Source organism: Thalassophryne amazonica, chromosome 11 (genome assembly GCF_902500255.1).
Source record: "Thalassophryne amazonica chromosome 11, fThaAma1.1, whole genome shotgun sequence".
Taxonomy (NCBI): Eukaryota; Metazoa; Chordata; class Actinopteri; order Batrachoidiformes; family Batrachoididae; genus Thalassophryne; species Thalassophryne amazonica.
The window spans coordinates 61,173,216-61,193,074 of NC_047113.1; the positions used below are offsets into that span (position 1 = coordinate 61,173,216).

A 19,859-nucleotide genomic window follows, 5' to 3' on the forward strand; every position below is an offset into this window, starting at 1 on the left:
TCCACCGCCACAGAACCCGGAGAATACTGGAGCCGCCAAGTCCCGAATTCCCAGGTGATCACCGTCCCCGACTGTCGGATCTGGTACTGCTGGCGAGGAGCACAAACAGTGAGATGTGGGTGTGTGCACACCCAGTAACAAAAACAGTCAGAAGGTGGAAAGTCACCTCCACCTCTAATCACACACTCGTGCAGCTCCTGTCTAACCACTTATCTGGTTTGGGTGTGAAGCGAAGCCGTCGCTGTTCACACCAAACGCCAATCCACAGATAATGAAAAGCCACAGGAATACGGCTGCAAAGAAGTTCAGGTTATTATTCAATGATTTAGGTCAGCAGAGAAAAGTACCTTCACAGGTAGATGATATCTCGGCAGCGAGGTGGAGATGACGTCCGGCTTTTATGGAGTGGTGAAATGAAGATGGGTGACAGCTGTCATGAGTTGATGTGTGACAGCTGTCACTCCCGGTTGTGTCCGTGCCTGAAGCCCGCACTTCAGGCAGGGCGCCCTCTGGTGGTGGGCCAGCAGTACCCCCTCTTCTGGCGGCCCACATAACAGGACCCCCCCCCCTCAACGGGCGCCTCCTGCCCTTCCAACGGACATCCAGGAGCCTGCAAACCGTCCATGCAGGCTCCCCATCGATGATCTGGGCAGGAGGCGGCACCGGTCCAGAAGTGCAGAGGGTTGAGGTGTGGTATGGCTTGATGAGGGAGACATGAAAGACCGGGTGGATCCGCAGTGAAGCCGGCAGCTGTAGCTTCACTGCGGCCGGGCTGAGCACTTTAAGGATCCTAAACGGCCCGATGTATCGTTCCTTCAACTTTGGGGAGTCCACTTGTAAGGGGATGTCCTTCGTTGAAAGCCATACCTCCTGCCCGGGCTGGTAAGCAGGGGCCAGGGAACGCCGGCGGTCTGCATGGGCCTTAGCCCTCGTCCGGGCCTTCAACAAGGCAGAACGGGCGGTGCGCCACACCCGACGCATCTTCGCAGGTGGGCCTGGACCGAGGGCACACCGACCTCTCCCTCCACCACGGGGAACAATGGGGGCTGGTACCCCAGACACACCTCAAACGGGGAGAGGCCAGTGGCAGAGGACACCTGGCTGTTATGGGCGTACTCGATCCAGGCCAGATGGTGACTCCAGGCCGACGGGTGCGCGGATGTAACACAGCGGAGGGCCTGTTCAAGTTCTTGGTTGGACCGCTCTGCCTGTCCATTTGTCTGAGGGTGATACCCGGACGAGAGGCTCACGTTGGCCCCCAGTTCTCTGCAGAAACTCCTCCAAACCTGTGAGGAGAACTGAGGACCACGGTCCGAGACAATGTCAGTTGGTATCCCATGCAGACGTACGACGTGGTGGACCAGGAGGTCTGCTGTCTCCTGGGCCGTAGGGAGCTTCGGGAGGGCCACGAAGTGGGCCGCCTTGGAGAAACGGTCCACTATCGTGAAGATGGTCATCATGCCCTGGGACGGCGGGAGGCCCGTGACAAAGTCCAGGCCAATGTGAGACCAGGGGCGACGAGGCACCGGAAGAGGTTGCAGAAGTCCTTGTGTCTTGGAGTGGTCTGCCTTGCCCCTGGCACAGGTGGTGCAGGCCTGGACATACTCCCGGACGTCAGCCTCCATAGACGCCCACCAGAAGCGCTGCCGGACAACTGCCACGGTCCTACGCACCCCTGGATGACAGGAGAGCTTGGACCCGTGACAGAAGTCCAAGACTGCAGCTCTGGCCTCTGGTGGGACGTATAAATGGTTCTTTGGTCCAGTTCCGGGGTCCGGGCTCCGTGCCAGGGCCTCCCGGACGGTCTTCTCCACGTCCCAGGTGAGGGTGGCCACGATAGTGGACTCCGGAATGATGGGCTCCGGTGGATCCGACAGCTCAGTCTTGACCTCATCTTCATGCACCTGGGACAAGGCATCCGATCTCTGGTTCTTGGTCCCGGGGCGGTAGGTGATTCGGAAGTCAAAACGCCCGAAGAACAGTGACCAGCGGGCTTGCCTGGGGTTCAGCCGCTTGGCGGTCCTGATATACTCCAGGTTCTGATGGTCAGTGAAAACCGTGAATGGCACAGACGCTCCCTCCAACAGGTGTCTCCACTCCTCAAGAGCCTCTTTCACCGCAAGGAGTTCTCGATTGCCGACGTCATAGTTCCGTTCAGCTGGGGTCAACCTGCGAGAAAAGTAGGCACACGGGTGAAGAACCTTATCGGTCTCTCTGCTCTGGGATAGCACGGCTCCTATCCCTGAGTCAGAGGCGTCCACTTCAACCACGAACTTGCGGCTAGGGTCGGGCTGCACCAGAACTGGTGCAGACAAGAACCGGCGTTTCAACTCCTTGAACGCGGCTTCGCACCGATCCGACCAGGTGAAGGGGACTTTTGGAGAGGTCAGGGGGCTAACTACCTGACTGTAGCCCTTAATGAACCTCCTGTAGAAATTTGCAAAGCCGAGGAACTGTTGCAGCTTCCTACGGCTTGTTGGTTGGGGCCAATCTCTCACCGCCGCAACCTTGGCCGGATCAGGGGCGACGGAGTTGGAGGAGATGATGAACCCCAGGAAGGACAAAGAGGTGCGGTGAAACTCACACTTCTCACCCTTCACAAACAGCCGGTTCTCCAACAACCGCTGCAGGACCTGACGTACATGCTGGACATGAGTCTCAGGGTCCGGGGAAAAGATGAGTATGTCATCCAGATATACGAAGACGAATCGGTGCAGGAAGTCCCGCAAGACGTCGTTTATCAATGCTTGGAACGTCGCGGGGGCGTTAGTGAGGCCGAACGGCATGACCAGGTACTCAAAATGACCTAATGGGGTGTTGAATGCCGTCTTCCATTCGTCTCCCTTCCGGATCCGAACCAGGTGGTACTCATTCCTAAGGTCCAGTTTGGTGAAAATTTGGGCTCCATGCAGGGGCGTGAACACTGAATCCAACAGGGGTAAAGGGTATCAATTACGAACCGTTATGTCGTTCAGCCCTCAGTAATCAATGCATGGACGGAGTCCGCCGTCCTTCTTACCCACAAAAAAGAAACCTGCACCCATCGGGGAGGTGGAATTCCGGATCAACCCGGCAGCTAATGAGTCCCGGATGTAGGTCTCCATTGACTCGCGCTCAGGACGTGAGAGATTGTATAGCCTGCTGGACGGGAACTCAACACCCGGGACCAAATCAATGGCACAATCGTACGGACGGTGCGGGGGAAGGGTGAGCGCCAGATCCTTGCTGAAGACGTCAGCAAGATCGTGGTACTCAACCGGCACCGCCGTCAGATTGGGAGGGACTTTAACCTCCTCATTAGCATTTACACCGGGAGGAACCGAGGATCCTAAACAATTCCGGTGGCAGGTTTCGCTCCACTGAGCCACAACCCCAGATGGCCAATCAATCCGGGGATTGTGTTTAATCATCCATGGGAAGCCCAAAATCACGCGGGAGGTAGAAGGAGTTACAAAAAACTCAATCTCCTCCCGGTGATTCCCAGACACTACCAGGGTTACAGGTAGTGTCTTGTGTGTGATAAAAGGGAGAAGAGTGCCATCTAGTGCTCGCACCTTCACTGGCGAAGAAAGCGCCACCAGAGGGAGCCCTACCCATCTGCTATCCAGCAGATTCCCTTCTGACCCCGTGTTCACCAGTGCTGGGGCTTGAAGGGTTAAATCCCCGCTCAGGATTGTAACTGGGAGTCGTGTTGAAAGATGTGTATGACCCACGTGAATGTTTTGACCCCCCCTCAGCCCAGTCTCTAAGGGCGGGCGTTTGTGTTTTGACCGTTTGGGGCAGACTCTCTGCTGATGCTCACTCGAGCCGCAGACAAAGCACTCCCTGCGGACCAGCCTCCTCTGTCTGAATGTGGCCTTGCTCGTGTCCCTAGCATCGTCAGCAGGGGGAGCTGTAGCCACACGGAGCGCTGTGGCTGTGGAGCGTGGGGAAGACGGCTCTCTTTCGGACCCGGGAGGAAGAGGGACGGATTGTGCCTGACCACGCCCTTCGCCTCGCTCCCGTCGGCGTTCTTCTAACCAACTGTCCAATCGTATAACCAAATCGATAAGCTCAGCCAAATCCCGCGGTTCCTCCTTAGCCACCAGGTGCTCCTTCAGGACCGACGACAGTCCGTTTATGAAGGCGGCGAGGAGCGCAGTCATATTCCAGCCGGATCTTGCAGCCGTGATGCGGAAGTCGACTGCATATTCGGCTGCCCTCCGGCGCCCATGTCTCATTGAAAGCAGCACGGTAGACGCGGTTTCGCCTCTGTTAGGGTGATCAAAAACAGTTCTGAGCTCCCTCACAAACCCAGTATAAGAGGCAAGGAGCCGTGAACTTTGTTCCCAAAACGCTGTAGCCCAAGCGCGTGCCTCACCTCGAAGCAAATTAATCACGTAAACCACCTTACTGGCGTCAGATGCGTACATCACGGGACGCTGTGCAAAGACGAGCGAACACTGCATAAGAAAGTCCGTGCACGTCTCCACACAACCTCCGTACGGCTCTGGGGGGCTTATGTATGCTTCAGGAGATGGTGGGGGGGGTCGTTGAATGACCAGTGGAATGTCTGTATTCGGCACCGGGTCGGCAGGAGGAGGAGCTGCAGCAGCGCCCTGAGCGCGCGCTTCCACCTGCACGGTGAGAGCCTCCATCCTGCGATTAAGGATGATGTTTTGCTCGGTCATCAGGTCCATCCCAGCGGTAAAGGCGGTGACGATATGCTGCAACTCACCAATCACGCCTCCAGCCGACTCCTGTGCACCCTGCTCTTCCATTGGTTGTCCAACAGATGGTTGACGCCCCTCGGGATCCATGACGTTGGCCGAGATATCCTGTTGGGGAATGTGTAGTGACACAGACCCACAACAGGGGGCGCAAATGAACGGTCAATAGATGAGCCAAAAGGTAACAATTTAATGTTGTGAATGTGCACAACGATTATACAGACAATCACAGAATCTGATAGCAGTCAATACACCAAGGTGACGTGTGGGCAGGCTCGAGGATAGAAGACGTCTGTCCTGAGAAGAGCCGGAACCACACGATTTCCACCGCCACAGAACCCGGAGAATACTGGAGCCGCCAAGTCCCGAATTCCCAGGTGATCACCGTACCTGACTGTCGGATCTGGTACTGCTGGCGAGGAGCACAAACAGTGAGATGTGGGTGTGTGCACACCCAGTAACAAAAACAGTCAGAAGGTGGAAAGTCACCTCCACCTCTAATCACACACTCGTGCAGCTCCTGTCTAACCACTTTTCTGGTTTGGGTGTGAAGCGAAGCCGTCGCTGTTCACACCAAACGCCAATCCACAGATAATGAAACGCCACAGGAATACGGCTGCAAAGAAGTTCAGGTTATTATTCAATGATTTAGGTCAGCAGAGAAAAGTACCTTCACAGGTAGATGATATCTCGGCAGCGAGGTGGAGATGACGTCCGGCTTTTATGGAGTGATGAAATGAAGATGGGTGACAGCTGTCATGAGTTGATGTGTGACAGCTGTCACTCCCGGTTGTGTCCGTGGCGGCAGCGCCCTCTCGTACCTGAAGCCCGCATTTCAGGCAGGGCGCCCTCTGGTGGTGGGCCAGCAGTACCCCCTCTTCTGGCGGCCCACACAACACACAGCAGTGTTTTGCTGTATCTGTTAGCTGTTTAATCTGCGCAGTTAGATTGATCTAGTTAACTAGATAACGATTTGTTTCACAGTGTAATCTTCACGTGCATTAACTAAAGCACTCCCTCTGCTGAATCACCTCTAAATTATTTACACATTATTCACTTTGTGTGTTTTTAGGAATCCGCTAGCTTAGTGCAGCTACTAGCTCTTAGCCGGTTTAGCATGGCGGCTTCTCCTGTCTCTCCCGCACTTTTCTGCTCTGGGTGTGAAATGTTTAGTTATTCCGCGGCCTCCTTTAGCAGTAATGGTACTTGTAATAAGTGTAGCTTATTCGTAGCTTTGGAGGCCAGGCTGGGCGAATTGGAGACTCGGCTCCGCACCTTGGAAAATCTTACAGCTAGCCAGGCCCCTGTAGTCAGTGCGGACTAAGGTAGCTTAGCCGCCGTTAGTTCCCCTCCGGCCGATCCCGAGCAGCCAGGAAAGCAGGCCGACTGGGTGACTGTGAGGAGGAAGCGTAGTCCTAAAAAGAAGCCCCGTGTACACCGCCAACCCGTTCACATCTCTAACCATTTTTCCCCACTCGGCGACACACCCGCCGAGGAACAAACTCTGATTATTGGCGACTCTGTTTTGAGAAATATGAAGTTAGCGACACCAGCAACCATGGTCAATTGTCTTCCGGGGGCCAGAGCAGGCGACATTGAAGGAAATTTGAAACTGCTGGCTAAGGCTAAGCGTAAATTTGGTAAGATTGTAATTCACTTCGGCAGTAATGACACCCGGTTACGCCAATCGGAGGTCACTAAAATTAACATTGAATCAGTGTGTAACTTTGCAAAAACAATGTCGGACTCTGTAGTTTTCTCTGGGCCCCTCCCCAATCGGACCGGGAGTGACAAGTTTAGCCGCATGTTCTCCCTGAATTGCTGGCTGTCTGAGTGGTGTCCAAAAAATGAGGTGGGCTTCATAGATAATTGGCAAAGCTTCTGGGGAAAACCTGGTCTTGTTAGGAGAGACGGCATCCATCCCACTTTGGATGGAGCAGCTCTCATTTCTAGAAATCTGGCCAATTTTCTTAAATCCTCCAAACTGTGACTATCCAAGGTTGGGACCAGGAAGCAGAGTTGTAGTCTTACACACCTCTCTGCAGCTTCTCTCCCCCTGCCATCCCCTCATTACCCCATCCCCGTAGAGACGGTGCCTGCTCCCAGATCACCAATAACCAGCAAAAATCTATTTAAGCATAAAAATTCAAAAAGAAAAAATAATATAGCACCTTCAACTGCACCACAGACTAAAACAGTTAAATGTGGTCTATTAAACATTATATCTCTCTCTTCTAAGTCCCTGTTAGTAAATGATATAATAATTGATCAACATATTGATTTATTCTGCCTTACAGAAACCTGGTTACAGCAGGATGAATATGTTAGTTTAAATGACTCAACACCCCCAAGTCACACTAACTGCCAGCACGCTCGTAGCACGGGCCGAGGCGGAGGATTAGCAGCAATCTTCCACTCCAGCTTATTAATTAATCAAAAACCCAGACAGAGCTTTAATTCATTTGAAAGCTTGACTCTTAGTCTTGTCCATCCAAATTGGAAGTCCAAAAAAACAGTTTTATTTGTTGTTATCTATCGTCCACCTGGTCGTTACTGTGAGTTTCTCTGTGAATTTTCGGACCTTTTGTCTGACTTAGTGCTTAGCTCAGATAAGATAATTATAGTGGGCGATTTTAACATCCACACAGATGCTGAGAATGACAGCCGCAACACTGCATTTAATCTATTGTTAGACTCGAATGGCTTTGCTCAAAATGTAAATGAGTCCACCCACCACTTTAATCATACCTTACATCTTGTTCTGACTTATGGTATGGAAATTGAAGACTTAACAGTATTCCCTGAAAACCCCCTTCTGTCTGATCATTTCTTAATAACATTTACATTTACTCTGATGGACTACCCAGCAGTGGGGAATAAGTTTCATTACAGTAGAGGTCTTTCAGAAAGCGCTGTAACTAGGTTTAAGGATATGATTCCTTCTTTATGTTCTCCAATGCCATATACCAACACAGGGCAGAGTAGCTACCTAAACTCTGTGAGTGAGATACATTATCTCATCAATAGTTTTATATCCTCATTGAGGACAACTTTGGATGCTGTAGCTCCTCTGAAAAAGAGATCCTTAAATCAGAAGTGCCTGACTCCGTGGTATAACTCACAAAACTCGCAGCTTTAAAGCAGATAACCCGTAAGTTGGAGAGGAAATGGCGTCTCACTAATTTAGAAGATCTTCACTTAGCCTGGAAAAAGAGTCTGTTGCTCTATAAAAAAGCCCTCCGTAAAGCTAGGACATCTTACTACTCATCACTAATTGAAGAAAATAAGAACAACCCCAGGTTTCTTTTCAGCACTGTAGCCAGGCTGCCAAAGAGTCAGAGCTCTACTGAGCTGAGTATTCCTTTAACTTTAACTAGTAATGACTTCATGACTTCTTTGTTAATAAAATTTTAACTATTAGAGAAAAAATTACTCATAACCATCCCAAAGACATATCGTTCTCTTTGGCTGCCTTCAGTGATGCCAGTATTTGGTTAGACTCTTTCTCTCCGATTGTTCTGTCTGAGTTATTTTCATTAGTTACTTCCTCCAAACCATCAACATGTCTATTAGACCTCATTCCTACCAGGCTGCTCAAGGAAGCCCTACCATTAATTAATGCTTCGATCTTAAATATGATCAATCTATCTTTATTAGTTGGCTATGTACCACAGGCTTTTAAGGTGGCAGTAATTAAACCATTACTTAAAAAGCCATCACTTGACCCAGCTATCTTAGCTAATTATAGGCCAATCTCCAACCTTCCTTTTCTCTCAAAATTCTTGAAAGGGTAGTTGTAAAACAGCTAACTGATCATCTGCAGAGGAATGGTCTATTTGAAGAGTTTCAGTCAGGTTTAGAATTCATCATAGTACAGAAACAGCATTAGTGAAGGTTACAAATGATCTCTTATGGCCTCAGACAGTGGACTCATCTCTGTGCTTGTTCTGTTAGACCTCGGTGCTGCTTTGATACTGTGACCATAAAATTTTATTACAGAGATTAGAGCATGCCATAGGTATTAAAGGCACTGCGCTGCGGTGGTTTGAATCATATTTATCTAATAGATTACAATTTGTTCATGTAAATGGGGAATCTTCTTCACAGACTAAGGTTAATTATGGAGTTCCACAAGGTTCTGTGCTAGGACCAATTTTATTCACTTTATACATGCTTCCCTTAGGCAGTATTATTAGACAGCATTGCTTAAATTTTCATTGTTACGCAGATGATACCCAGCTTTATCTATCCATGAAGCCAGAGGACACACACCAATTAGCTAAACTGCAGGATGTCTTACAGACATAAAGACATGGATGACCTCTAATTTCCTGCTTTTAAACTCAGATCAAACTGAAGTTATTGTACTTGGCCCCACAAATCTTAGAAACATGGTGTCTAACCAGATCCTTACGCTGGATGGCATTACCCTGACCTCTAGTAATACTGTGAGAAATCTTGGAGTCATTTTTGATCAGGATATGTCCTTCAATGCGCATATTAAACAAATATGTAGGACTGCTTTTTTGCATTTGCGCAATATCTCTAAAATTAGAAAGGTCTTGTCTCAGAGTGATGCTGAAAAACTAATTCATGCATTTATTTCCTCTAGGCTGGACTATTGTAATTCATTATTATCAGGTTGTCCTAAAAGTTCCCTGAAAAGCCTTCAGTTAATTCAAAATGCTGCAGCTAGAGTACTGACAGGGACTAGAAGGAGAGAGCATATCTCACCCATATTGGCCTCTCTTCATTGGCTTCCTGTTAATTCTAGAATAGAATTTAAAATTCTTCTTCTTACGTATAAGGTTTTGAATAATTAGGTCCCATCTTATCTTAGGGACATCATAGTACCATATCACCCCAATAGAGCGCTTTTATTTTCCAACTGTAACCTAATTTCTGTATTTTTGGGGGGGGATTTGGATCCTATATAGCTAATTATATGGCCTCTGAGGAATGCCTTAAATGCTTCCCATTTCATACACAGTGATGTTTGCATTGTATTGATTTGAAAAAATCATCAATGTGTTTCTCTAAATACTTTAACAAATCTTTATCCTGCAACCATTTATGCTGAAACTGCCACCTTGGAGGGTCTCTTCTTAGTTTAGTATCCTTATAAACCAAGCGGCATGGAGCGTGATCTGAAATCACAATGTTGTCCTAAGAGCAATCTTGAATTTTGAATTGTAATGTTGTAGATACTAGGAAAAAGTATATTCTTGAGTAAGTTTTAAATGTACCAGAGTAACAAGAGTATGTTTTAGCATTCAAATTCCTTTCCCTCCATATATCTACCAGCTGAAGTTCTTTCATAAATCTAAGGATTGTGATTCTACAGTTATTATGTGATTGATCTAAACCAGTTGACCGATCCAGATGTGGGGATAATGCAACGTTCCAATCTGCTCCAATTATGTGAGAGCCCTGAAAGGTAGAAAGAGTAAGAAAAAGATCACTATAAAAATTACTGTCATCCACATTAGGACCATAAATATTAGTTAAATTGAGATTTTCTGATAAAAGTGTGCCTTGAACAATCAAATATCTTCCCCTTTTGTCTTTGATAATATTTTTAATTTTTAAGGGGACTGACTCATGAACTAATATCATCACCCCCCTAGATTGAGACGTAAATGGTGCCGTAAACACACTGCCCCTCCACCTCCTCCTCACCTTAAGAATATCATCATCAACAAGATGAGTTTCCTGCAGAAACATGATTTTGGAGTCTAGCTCTTTCAATTTGTTCATAACTTGTTTGACTTTCTGGAGGCGCTGTAAGCCCCTGCAGTTCCATGAAATAAAATTAAGATTTACTCCCTGAGACATAAGTACATTAAAACAATTGTCAGATTGCTTAATAAGATGAGACAAATATTTATGTGCACCACCAAAACGGATGATTGAACCAACATCCAACAAGAACAACATAAATTGCCCCATAAACACCTCTCACCCTTGCCCCATCTTAGAGGAACCCCACCCACCCTCATTTTGTCTCCCGTTAATGCCAAGGACCAATCCACACCTATGAGGATAAGTCAAACCACTCCTGCTAACTAAGCATTTTGCTGCTGCTGCTAATCTGCAATTAAGGTTCAACCCCTGTTCACAAAAGGCTCTCAGAATCACATCATATCACAATTGCTTAAAATGAAAAATACATTGAACTTATATAACATTATATTGTAAACAGATCTGCGTTACGAAATTACCAGGTTAAACATTATATATTCAGACATTTCAAGTCCGCGTAGCCCATGTCCATTTATTAAACTGAACCTTAGTGATCTTCGTGATTCATAGCATTCTGGACTTTCTTAACAAATACCTGAGCCTCTGCTGGTGTTTTAAATACCTGGGTTGTACCTTTGTAAGTCACTAGGAGCTTTGCAGTATACGCTACTCCATGTCGAAGACCCAGCTTCCGCAGCTCCTCCTCGCGCACTGGGTCAAATTTTTTCCTCTGCAACTGGATCCCCGTGGCCAAGTCCGGATAGAAGCGGACTTTCTGGTCTCCATAGGATATGTCCTTGTCCCGTGTAGCCCGTAGGATCTCTTGTCTGTCTTTATAGTCGAGAAGCTTCATAATCATCACTCTCGGTCTTGACACGTTGTCCTTCCTCTGTCCGAGTCTGTGCGCTCTCTCCAAAACTACAGGTCCCCACAGTCTTTCACCAAGCAATTCGGTTATCCACTTCTCCAAGAATCTACATGCATCTGAACCTTCTGCCCCTTCCTTCAAATTGACCAATCTTAAGTTATTTAGGCGAGATCTCGACTCTAGGTCCACAAGTTTGTCCTCCATCGTTTTGTTTTTAGCTAGAAGCAAGCACACTTTAGCTTGTAGGCTAGTCACCTCATCCTCAGTGCTGGATATGCGTTCCTCTGCACGTGATACTCGCTCGTCGCTATCCTTTAGCTCCCGTTTCATGTCTTGTAGCGTCATGGCCATATCATCGAGTTTTGTAGTAAAGTTGGTTTTCATTGAAGCAAATTCTGTCTTCATCGTACAAAACTCTGCTTGCATACTACTCAATGCGGCCAGTATCTGGTTAGCTTTGTCCAGAGGCTCCCTACTAGCGTCGAGTGTAGCCATGCTGCTAGTTTTGGGAGTTTCACTGCGAAGTTTGTAGTCAGACAGCTTCGTTTGCTTCGGAGCCTCAGTCTTCCCTCCTGGTGTTTTGTTTGGTTTGGACATATCCCAAAAAAACTTTTGAGCAAAAATTGAGCAGGAACAGGGGTGTAATCAACTCAAATTTTGTAAGTTGCAGCGGAGCGAGGTAGAGTGCGTCTTTCTACACGGCCGCCATTTCCGGAAGTCCCCCCGTGGGCCGTTTTTAATCCAGTTTTAATGGTCCTTAATCCTCGTGACGCCGACAGAATCTTCACCGAAATCCATCTGAATCTTTCGAATGGTTTCCAACTGGCTGTCTCTAACAGTTTCTGAAAAAAAGTTCATGGAGCAAAGCAGCATCCTCTCAGCCATTTCACTGACAATAAAAATCCGACGAGGGGGGTGGACCAGTGCTCACTCAAAGCCTGCCCACAGGCGAATGACGCAACCGACAGGTGTGAAAAAACTCACACATGTGCACGAAGGTTCAAGCTTGTCTGATGCAAGCCATGATTCAAATCCATATAGTTTTTGAAAAAAATAAAAAGGTCAGATAGTTTTCTCACAGACCTCGTAGTTTTTAAAAAAATAAAAAGGTCGGATAGTTTTCTAACAGACCTCGTACATTTAGGCACTCTAAAATTTTGATTAAAAAAATTAGGGTTTGACTTATTTTTCTTTCCTTAGTGATCAACAGAATAATTTAGAAAATATTTGCAATTTATTTTCCAGTACATAATAATAATGATAATAATAAATACATAAGGGCTCTGTAAGAGAGAAGCACTGCAGGACAGCAATGAGGCTTTTTTAAATTTACATTTAGTGAGCTAAACAAGTGCATGTTTACCTCTGTAGGAACAATCACCACCAGAAACCTCTAATGACATTCTTGCCTTTTCAGTGGCAACAAGCTATTTACTGAATGTTTTTTATCTTGCATCATGCCATTACATTGTATAACCACTTAGCCCATGACTTTTGTTGCATTCTAAATCAGTACTGTATCAACTAATTTAATTTTTGTCTTGACAAGGTTGAAAAATGTCATTTTTAGTAAACCACTGAATGCTACGGAAGCGTGTTGCATTTACTTGATAAATTTATTTTTTGGTTTGTTTTTCGGAGTAATTATTTGTTTTTCTGAATAATTTATTTTTTTGTGGGTTTTTTATAATTATTTGTTTTTCTGAGTAATATATTTTTTGGTTTGGTTTCTGAGTAATTTATTTTTTGGTTTGTTTTTCTGAGTAATTTATTTTTAGGTTTGTTTTTTGACTATTTTTTTCTGTTTTTTTTTTTTTGTTTTTTTTTTACTATTTTTTCTGTTGCTGCAAACTGTGAGGAGCCAATATTTACAGCAGTATCCTGGCCGTCTCTTGAGTCACCACATAGCCAGTCTGAATGCATTTCAAATGCATCATCCTGCATCCATAAAGCATACCGTATCTGTCCAATTGATCCTGGAGAAAAGCTGCTATGTCTAGCAGATCTGAATGGGCTTTCCTTCTGAACAGCCGCAAAGTCCTCAGGTGCCTGCGCAGAGTCGACAAACTAATGATAATACCATCTATATGACTTAAAAACAGGACAATCTCCCAGTGTCTTAAACCCAGATCAAAGTAAAACTTGGTCAAACTGAACAATGTCATGTTTGTTACCAAATCAAGCTCTCAATGAATAAATGTGTCTTCAAATGCTCTCTAAACTCAGAAAAAAAAATGGTCCAAAAACCAGAAGAAAAAAAATTCAGAAAATCAGGAAAAAATACTCTGAAAAACCAACCATGAAATTAATTACTCAGAAAAACAGAAATAATTATTCCAAAAAACAGACAAAAAAATAAATTACTCAGAAAAACACAAATAATTACTCCGAATAACAACCCAAAAAATAAATTTATGAAGTGAATGCAATACGCTTCCACAGAATGCCATCTGACGGCTGAAACGTGCTCAAACTAAAAAATAAAATCTTATTCAGGTCACTTCAACTAAAAATGTGAACATAGCCCATGTGCCATCCTCCTCAGAAGAGAATATCTCAAAAATATGACAGAAAACGAGACAATTACAATCCAAACACTTACTCATCTCGAGGACACATTCCCTCCTGGAATATTTTATTCAGAGGAATGATGGTCTGACCCAGGAACACGTCGAGTCCGATGAGGACTCGGTGCATGACCGTGAGGACCAGGTCTCCACTGGCCGGCGGGTAGGCGCTCCTCCCGCCGCCCTCCTCCTCCAGGATGCCCGGGAGCAGCTCAAAGCAGCACTCCTCGTTCCACTCGGGCACCTCCGCCTTCTCCACCAGCCCGGTGGTGTACTTCTCCTTCCCCACCTGGATGATGGTGTACAGGTAGCGGTTGCCGTGCTTGCCCTTGGTCCGCAGCCCCCGCGCGCGGAGGACGGTGACATTGACGTGAGTGGGCACCCACCGCTGGTCGTCGTCCAGGTCGATCAGAGACATCATCTTGCAGCCGCTGGTACAATAATCAGTCGACTGGAAAATCCGGTGTCATCCCCTCTCCCCACTGCGCAAAAACCCAGTGGTGCAGAATATCTCCACTCCTCCGAGCCCCGCTGGGTTTATCCCAGGTCACTTTTTAGGCAAGCGGCTGCCGCCATTCCCAAAATCCCGTAAGATGCAAGGCGAGTTAGTGAGAGAAAATCAGTCTCGATCCGCGCTGGCTACATCATAACGCTGCATCATGAGTTTTCTGTCCCAAATCTGCTCATTGTGCTCACGACCCGCCTTCCGAGAGCAGCAGGGCCGCATGCAGTCAGACATGTGGCGCAGAGTTAAAGAGAAACACACAAAGAAGACAAAATGTTTTCACCCCAGACCAGACGTCCATATTGAAGACAGCATGTGAATTTAAATAACAGTAACATCTGTAATTCATAGACTAAAGATGGTGCAAATATTAAGACGGAACAAAATTTTATCATATATAAGAATGTCTGTAATCAATGAGGTTGCAAATTTAAATATATATGTATATCAACAACACACTACTATAAGCAATTGGTTTTTCATTGTATCTAGAGGTGGGCGGATCGATGCTAATATCGATACCAACGCTGTATTGATATTGAACGATTCTCATGTAAAAAGATCGATACTCAAGCTTTTTTTCTCTCCTGCACGCACTGACTGCTGCACACGCAGATTCATCAAAGTCTACTCTCTGTAAGATCAGCGCTGCTCTGTGTCACACAACACGGAGCAGCGCACCCTTGTATTGTGGTTTGTCAGCCGTCTACCTCAGGAGATTTTAAGTTGTGTTGAGTGATATTTTTTTAAACAAAAATGTTTATTGTGATAATAAAGTATTTTGTTGTCACGTACAATGTTTGGCGAAATTCTATCCTAGGTCTTTTGGCTCTATGAAGCTTAAATATGAAAAAGTATCAGTATCGATATCAGCGATACTGGGCCTGTATTCACTTGGTATCCGATCAATACCAAAATTCCCGGTATCGCCCACCTCTAATTGTGTACCCTTGTGTGTTATACTCAAGGTTCTTGAAATGGAGCAGTACTTCCACCTAGTGGACACACACAAGCCTCTCTCTCTCTCTCTCTCTACATATATATATATACGAGGTCTATTAGAAAAGTATCTGATCTTTTTATTTTTTTCAAAAACTATATGGATTTGAATCACATGTGATTACATCAGACAAGCTTAAACCCTGTGGGCATGCGAGAGTTTGGTCACGCCTGTCGGCTGCGTCATTCGCCTGTGGGCAGGCTTTGAGTGAGGAGTGGTCCACTCCTCCCGTCTATTTTTCATTGTTTAGGAATGGCTCAGAGACTGCCGCTTTGCTTGATCAAAATTTTTTCAGAAACTGTAAGGCACATCTGAGTGGACACCATTCGAGAAATTCAGCTGGTTTTCATATATATATATATATATATATATATATCCATTCGAGAAATTCAGCTGGTTTTCATATATATATATATATATATATATATATATATATATATATATATATATATATATATATATACACACACACACACACGTGTGAATATGTGACTTTAGATGCAAAACACTGTAACTTTTAGCTCAGGCCAGCATGCACTTTGACACTTAGGTTACTATCAATGTGCAAAATATCAAAGAATTTTCATTACTTATGTAAATCTGTATGTTTATAATGCATTTTAATGTGAATTTGCATTTTCAATTGCATTTTTCCAACTTGAGAAAAATAGACTTGCAGTGTCGCAATTGACAGACAGATGCTGCAAATTTAACTTTACCATAAGGATGAACACTGTTGAAAAGGTAAGTTTGTTTGTTTTTTACAACCTATCATATTAAAAAAAAAGTGTGAGCAATCAAGCCTGTGATTGCTGTGCTCACCTTTGACAACTGCTTAATTTGCAACAAATCCCCCCATTTTTATGAAAAAAAAAAAATTGAATTAAGAAGCAATCAACGAGCCAATCCTGGTGGCCTACTTTTTTGTTCTTATTACATTAATGGTATAAAAGATATGAGTAAAAATGTTAGTTCAATGGTACGAATATTTCATTTGCCTCGTTGAATGGTATGTTCCAGCTTTTACTGAATTAAATATTCATTCCATTGAAAGAATGTAAAACATTCAGTATTCGTTTTATATAATGGCTAAAATAGATCCTTGTCATTTGATATTTTATTCATTTATAAACAACAGAAAAGGGACTTACATTTTGGCGTTCCACTGGTGCTAAAGTCCAAATTGTGACGTGTAGTCCAGTGATGCTGTGCACTGACTTTGGACTTCCATAAAAAACAAAAAGAAAAAAAAAGACTGTGTAGTTCCTCAGTCCAGCCAAAAATCACATCAGCTTTTCATCTGAACAGCTCTTTATGCATCCAGATGGCTTACAGCGGAGTGGATTTTGTGTGTGTGTGTGTTACAAGAATTAGCAGTGCCAGTTAGCTCAATCAAATCATCATGTCGTTGTCGCGCACACACGCAACTGGGTCGGCACTTGTGCGCATGCATGTACTACCAAAAAAAGACTGTAAATCCTCAGTGCAGCAAAAAAAAAATCATGTCAGAATTAGTCCAGCTTTTCATTCTTTCTTCCAGTTCCAGACAGTGCAGTGGATTTGTTTTGTTTGTGCGTGCATACGCGCATGTGTGTGCACGAGCACATGTGCGTGCATGTGCACGAGTGTGTGTGCACGTGCATGTGTGTGCATGTGCACGTGCATGTGTGTGCGTGTGCACATGTGCAGAGTGCAATGGTACCAAATGTATGGAACCAAATTTGCACTCTAAATGCAATGCAACACAAATGGGACAATTAATCCATGTCATGTGACATACAAAGCACCAGTCAAATGACAAGGATCTACTCAGCTGTTATATAAACTGGTTTATATCAACCCTGTGCAATGTTATTGTACAGGATTATTACACTAAGGTATTGCAATAACTATTACAATAGTGGTTATTTTTGCCCACAGTTGTATTACATATGAGGAAACTGATTATCTAAGACTCTGTAGATGGGCATTACATTACTATAACAACATTTATTACAATAGTGATCAAGTTAGCTGTGCATTTGTGTCCATCTGCTGTTGCAATAATTATTACAATTGTGAGAGTTATTATAATGCAGTAACTGATATGTAGGTACTGTACAGGCATGTAGGGAAGTTAATATAGAAAAGTACAGCAAAGTGCAAAGGTTCAGCTTCAATTTTTATTCATCATGAATTAAAAAACAACAAAAGCTATTTAATTTATAAAAATCAGTGATGTTTCACAGTGTTTATACAGCCACTTCGAAGGTAAAGAATATGACAGTCAAAATGCAGAGTGATTACAAATAAATGCTCACATTCAGAACAATACACAACAGAATTCAAAGTAAGGTTTCTGTGGCACTTGACTACTTGGCTTTTCAGAAGAGACACAGTACTTCAAAAACACCTTACACAATACTGTACTTTATAATACACATTAACACAACACTGTCAAATGTCCCCCAAAAGGAACTTGGCAAAATGACATAATAACTTTGATACATTCAAATGTAGAGAATAGTGTTATGAAACCATTCGGTGCATAACAAATTTAAGTCATAAATGTTTTGATACTCATCAGAATTTTTTTTTTCTCCTTACTGTGGGACTGCTTTGGCTAAAATGACACATTTCAAAGTGCACATAAGAACTGCATAAAGAAAATAGTTTTTGAACAAAAAATTTGATTGTTTTCAATTAAATCAGTACTAACTGATTATGAATAGAAGTGTCTCATTAACAAGAATGGGGGTGGGAGGGGGCTGCATTGTTCCAGTTAGGGAAAAAAAATTCTGTGTGACCCATGTTGTAGGTCCTGATTCAGGTTTAAGGCTCTCTTGAATGAATTTATGATACAACTAATGTTTAGATGTAATATTAGAAACATGAGACCACTGAGATAGGCCCCAGCCACTACGGTGACCCTTAACAGGACTAAGCCAGTTTGGAAAAAAGGAATGAATGAATGAATGAATTGAGACGTGACCATAAAGCTGTTTTTCTTCATGTCTGTTCCATTTGTTTTCTTGTAAATATTCCTTTTAGTACCTGTAATAAATACGCCAAATACATGATTCATAACTAGGAATTCCTTTTAGATGCAAGGAATTCTCCAAGGATTTTCATCGTGTTTCCATTCATCCATTTCTCTCCTCATTCAGGCTAAACTTAGTGTGGCAACAAGCCCAGTCTTTGTCCACATATAATTCATCCAGTAGCTTTTGGGTTTGTCCTAGACCCATGTGGACATGCCTGGAAAACTTCCAAAATAAAGTAATAATGAGTGATCCTACTCAGATGAGCAAATCACCTCAACTGGCTCTTTTCTGTGCAAAAATTAACAAAATTAAATATAACCCAACAATAAATTACAGTCCAACCATGAAGAGCAGTGGGTAGCTATAATCCAACAGCCAGGGAACAACTCAAGGTTACAAACACTGCCCTGGTCAATGGCAGTCAAAGGAGCATTTTACCTAATGTGCATGCTTTCTGATGGTAGGACACAAACAAAAGTCCCTGGAGGAAACACGTGGACACAAGAGGAACATACCAATGCTCCACATAGAAAGGTACTGGGCAATTTAGCTCCAGACCTTCATGCTTTGAGGCAAGAGTGCAAGTGTACCACATGGTGAAAAAAGCCACAGCTCAAATTAAGAGCTTCTCCAGAGCTTCTCACCTGTCCTGAAGACTGAGACCCACCACCCATGTGAAGAAAAGTCATTTTGGCCGATTGTATCCACCATCTTTTTATTTTAGTCAGTACCCAAAGTTGATGATGATAGGCGAGGGTTGGAATGTGAATCAAAAAGTAAAATGAAAACTTTGTCTCCTGGCTCAAGTCCTTCTTCACTACAACAGTGAGAAGCAATGCTTGGATAACGTGTGATTCAGCTTCAAACCACCTGTTGATTCCCCGCCACAAATTTTCTTCACTTGTGAACAAGACCTCAAGATGTTTGACCCTCTTCACTTGGGTCAGCAAGTTTGTGAATTTAGAGGAAGAAAGCCATTGGTTTTAAGCACAGTACCAAACCCTCAAATCTGGAAACAACTCTCATCCCGACTGCTTAACATGCTGTTGTAAACCTTCCCAATGAGTATTGGAGAAGACAAGAACTTTTAGAGAGAAGTAGCAATAGAAAGATGCTTCAAAATTACACAAATGAAACTCAACAAGAAGTGTTTTAAAAGGAGAGTGGAAATTAGATGCAATTACAAGAATTCACAACACAACCTTTTGTTAGAGGCACTCCTGTAGCAGAAGAAACTCCTTTCCGCCCTGAGGCCCATTGTTACCAGTGCTTATGCCCGGATTTTGCAGGGGGAAGCAAATTAGAAACTCCTCCTGGATGAGATGCCAGTCTATAGCAGGTTAGTTCCCCTGCCAAGGCTGGTGCTCATTTTCAGTTGCATGGACTGAGAAAATGCCAAGAAAGTGTCTTTTCCAAGAACAAAGACAGGTAGGGTGACCAACAGT

At 44.3% G+C, this 19,859-nt stretch overlaps 1 protein-coding gene across 2 annotated transcripts in view; it reads right to left on the bottom strand.

Annotated features, from left to right (window-relative positions):
• LOC117520634 (rab11 family-interacting protein 1-like) overlaps nucleotides 1-14,407 on the bottom strand; it is a 39,029-nt gene extending 24,622 nt beyond the window's left edge. For both annotated transcript variants that reach the window (XM_034181941.1, XM_034181940.1), the window contains exon 1: nucleotides 13,922-14,407. In XM_034181941.1, coding sequence (XP_034037832.1) covers nucleotides 13,922-14,307 — 386 coding nt within the window. In that variant the 5' untranslated portion in view covers nucleotides 14,308-14,407. The remainder of the gene's footprint in view (nucleotides 1-13,921) is intronic.
• Nucleotides 14,408-19,859: the final 5,452 nt, after the last annotated feature.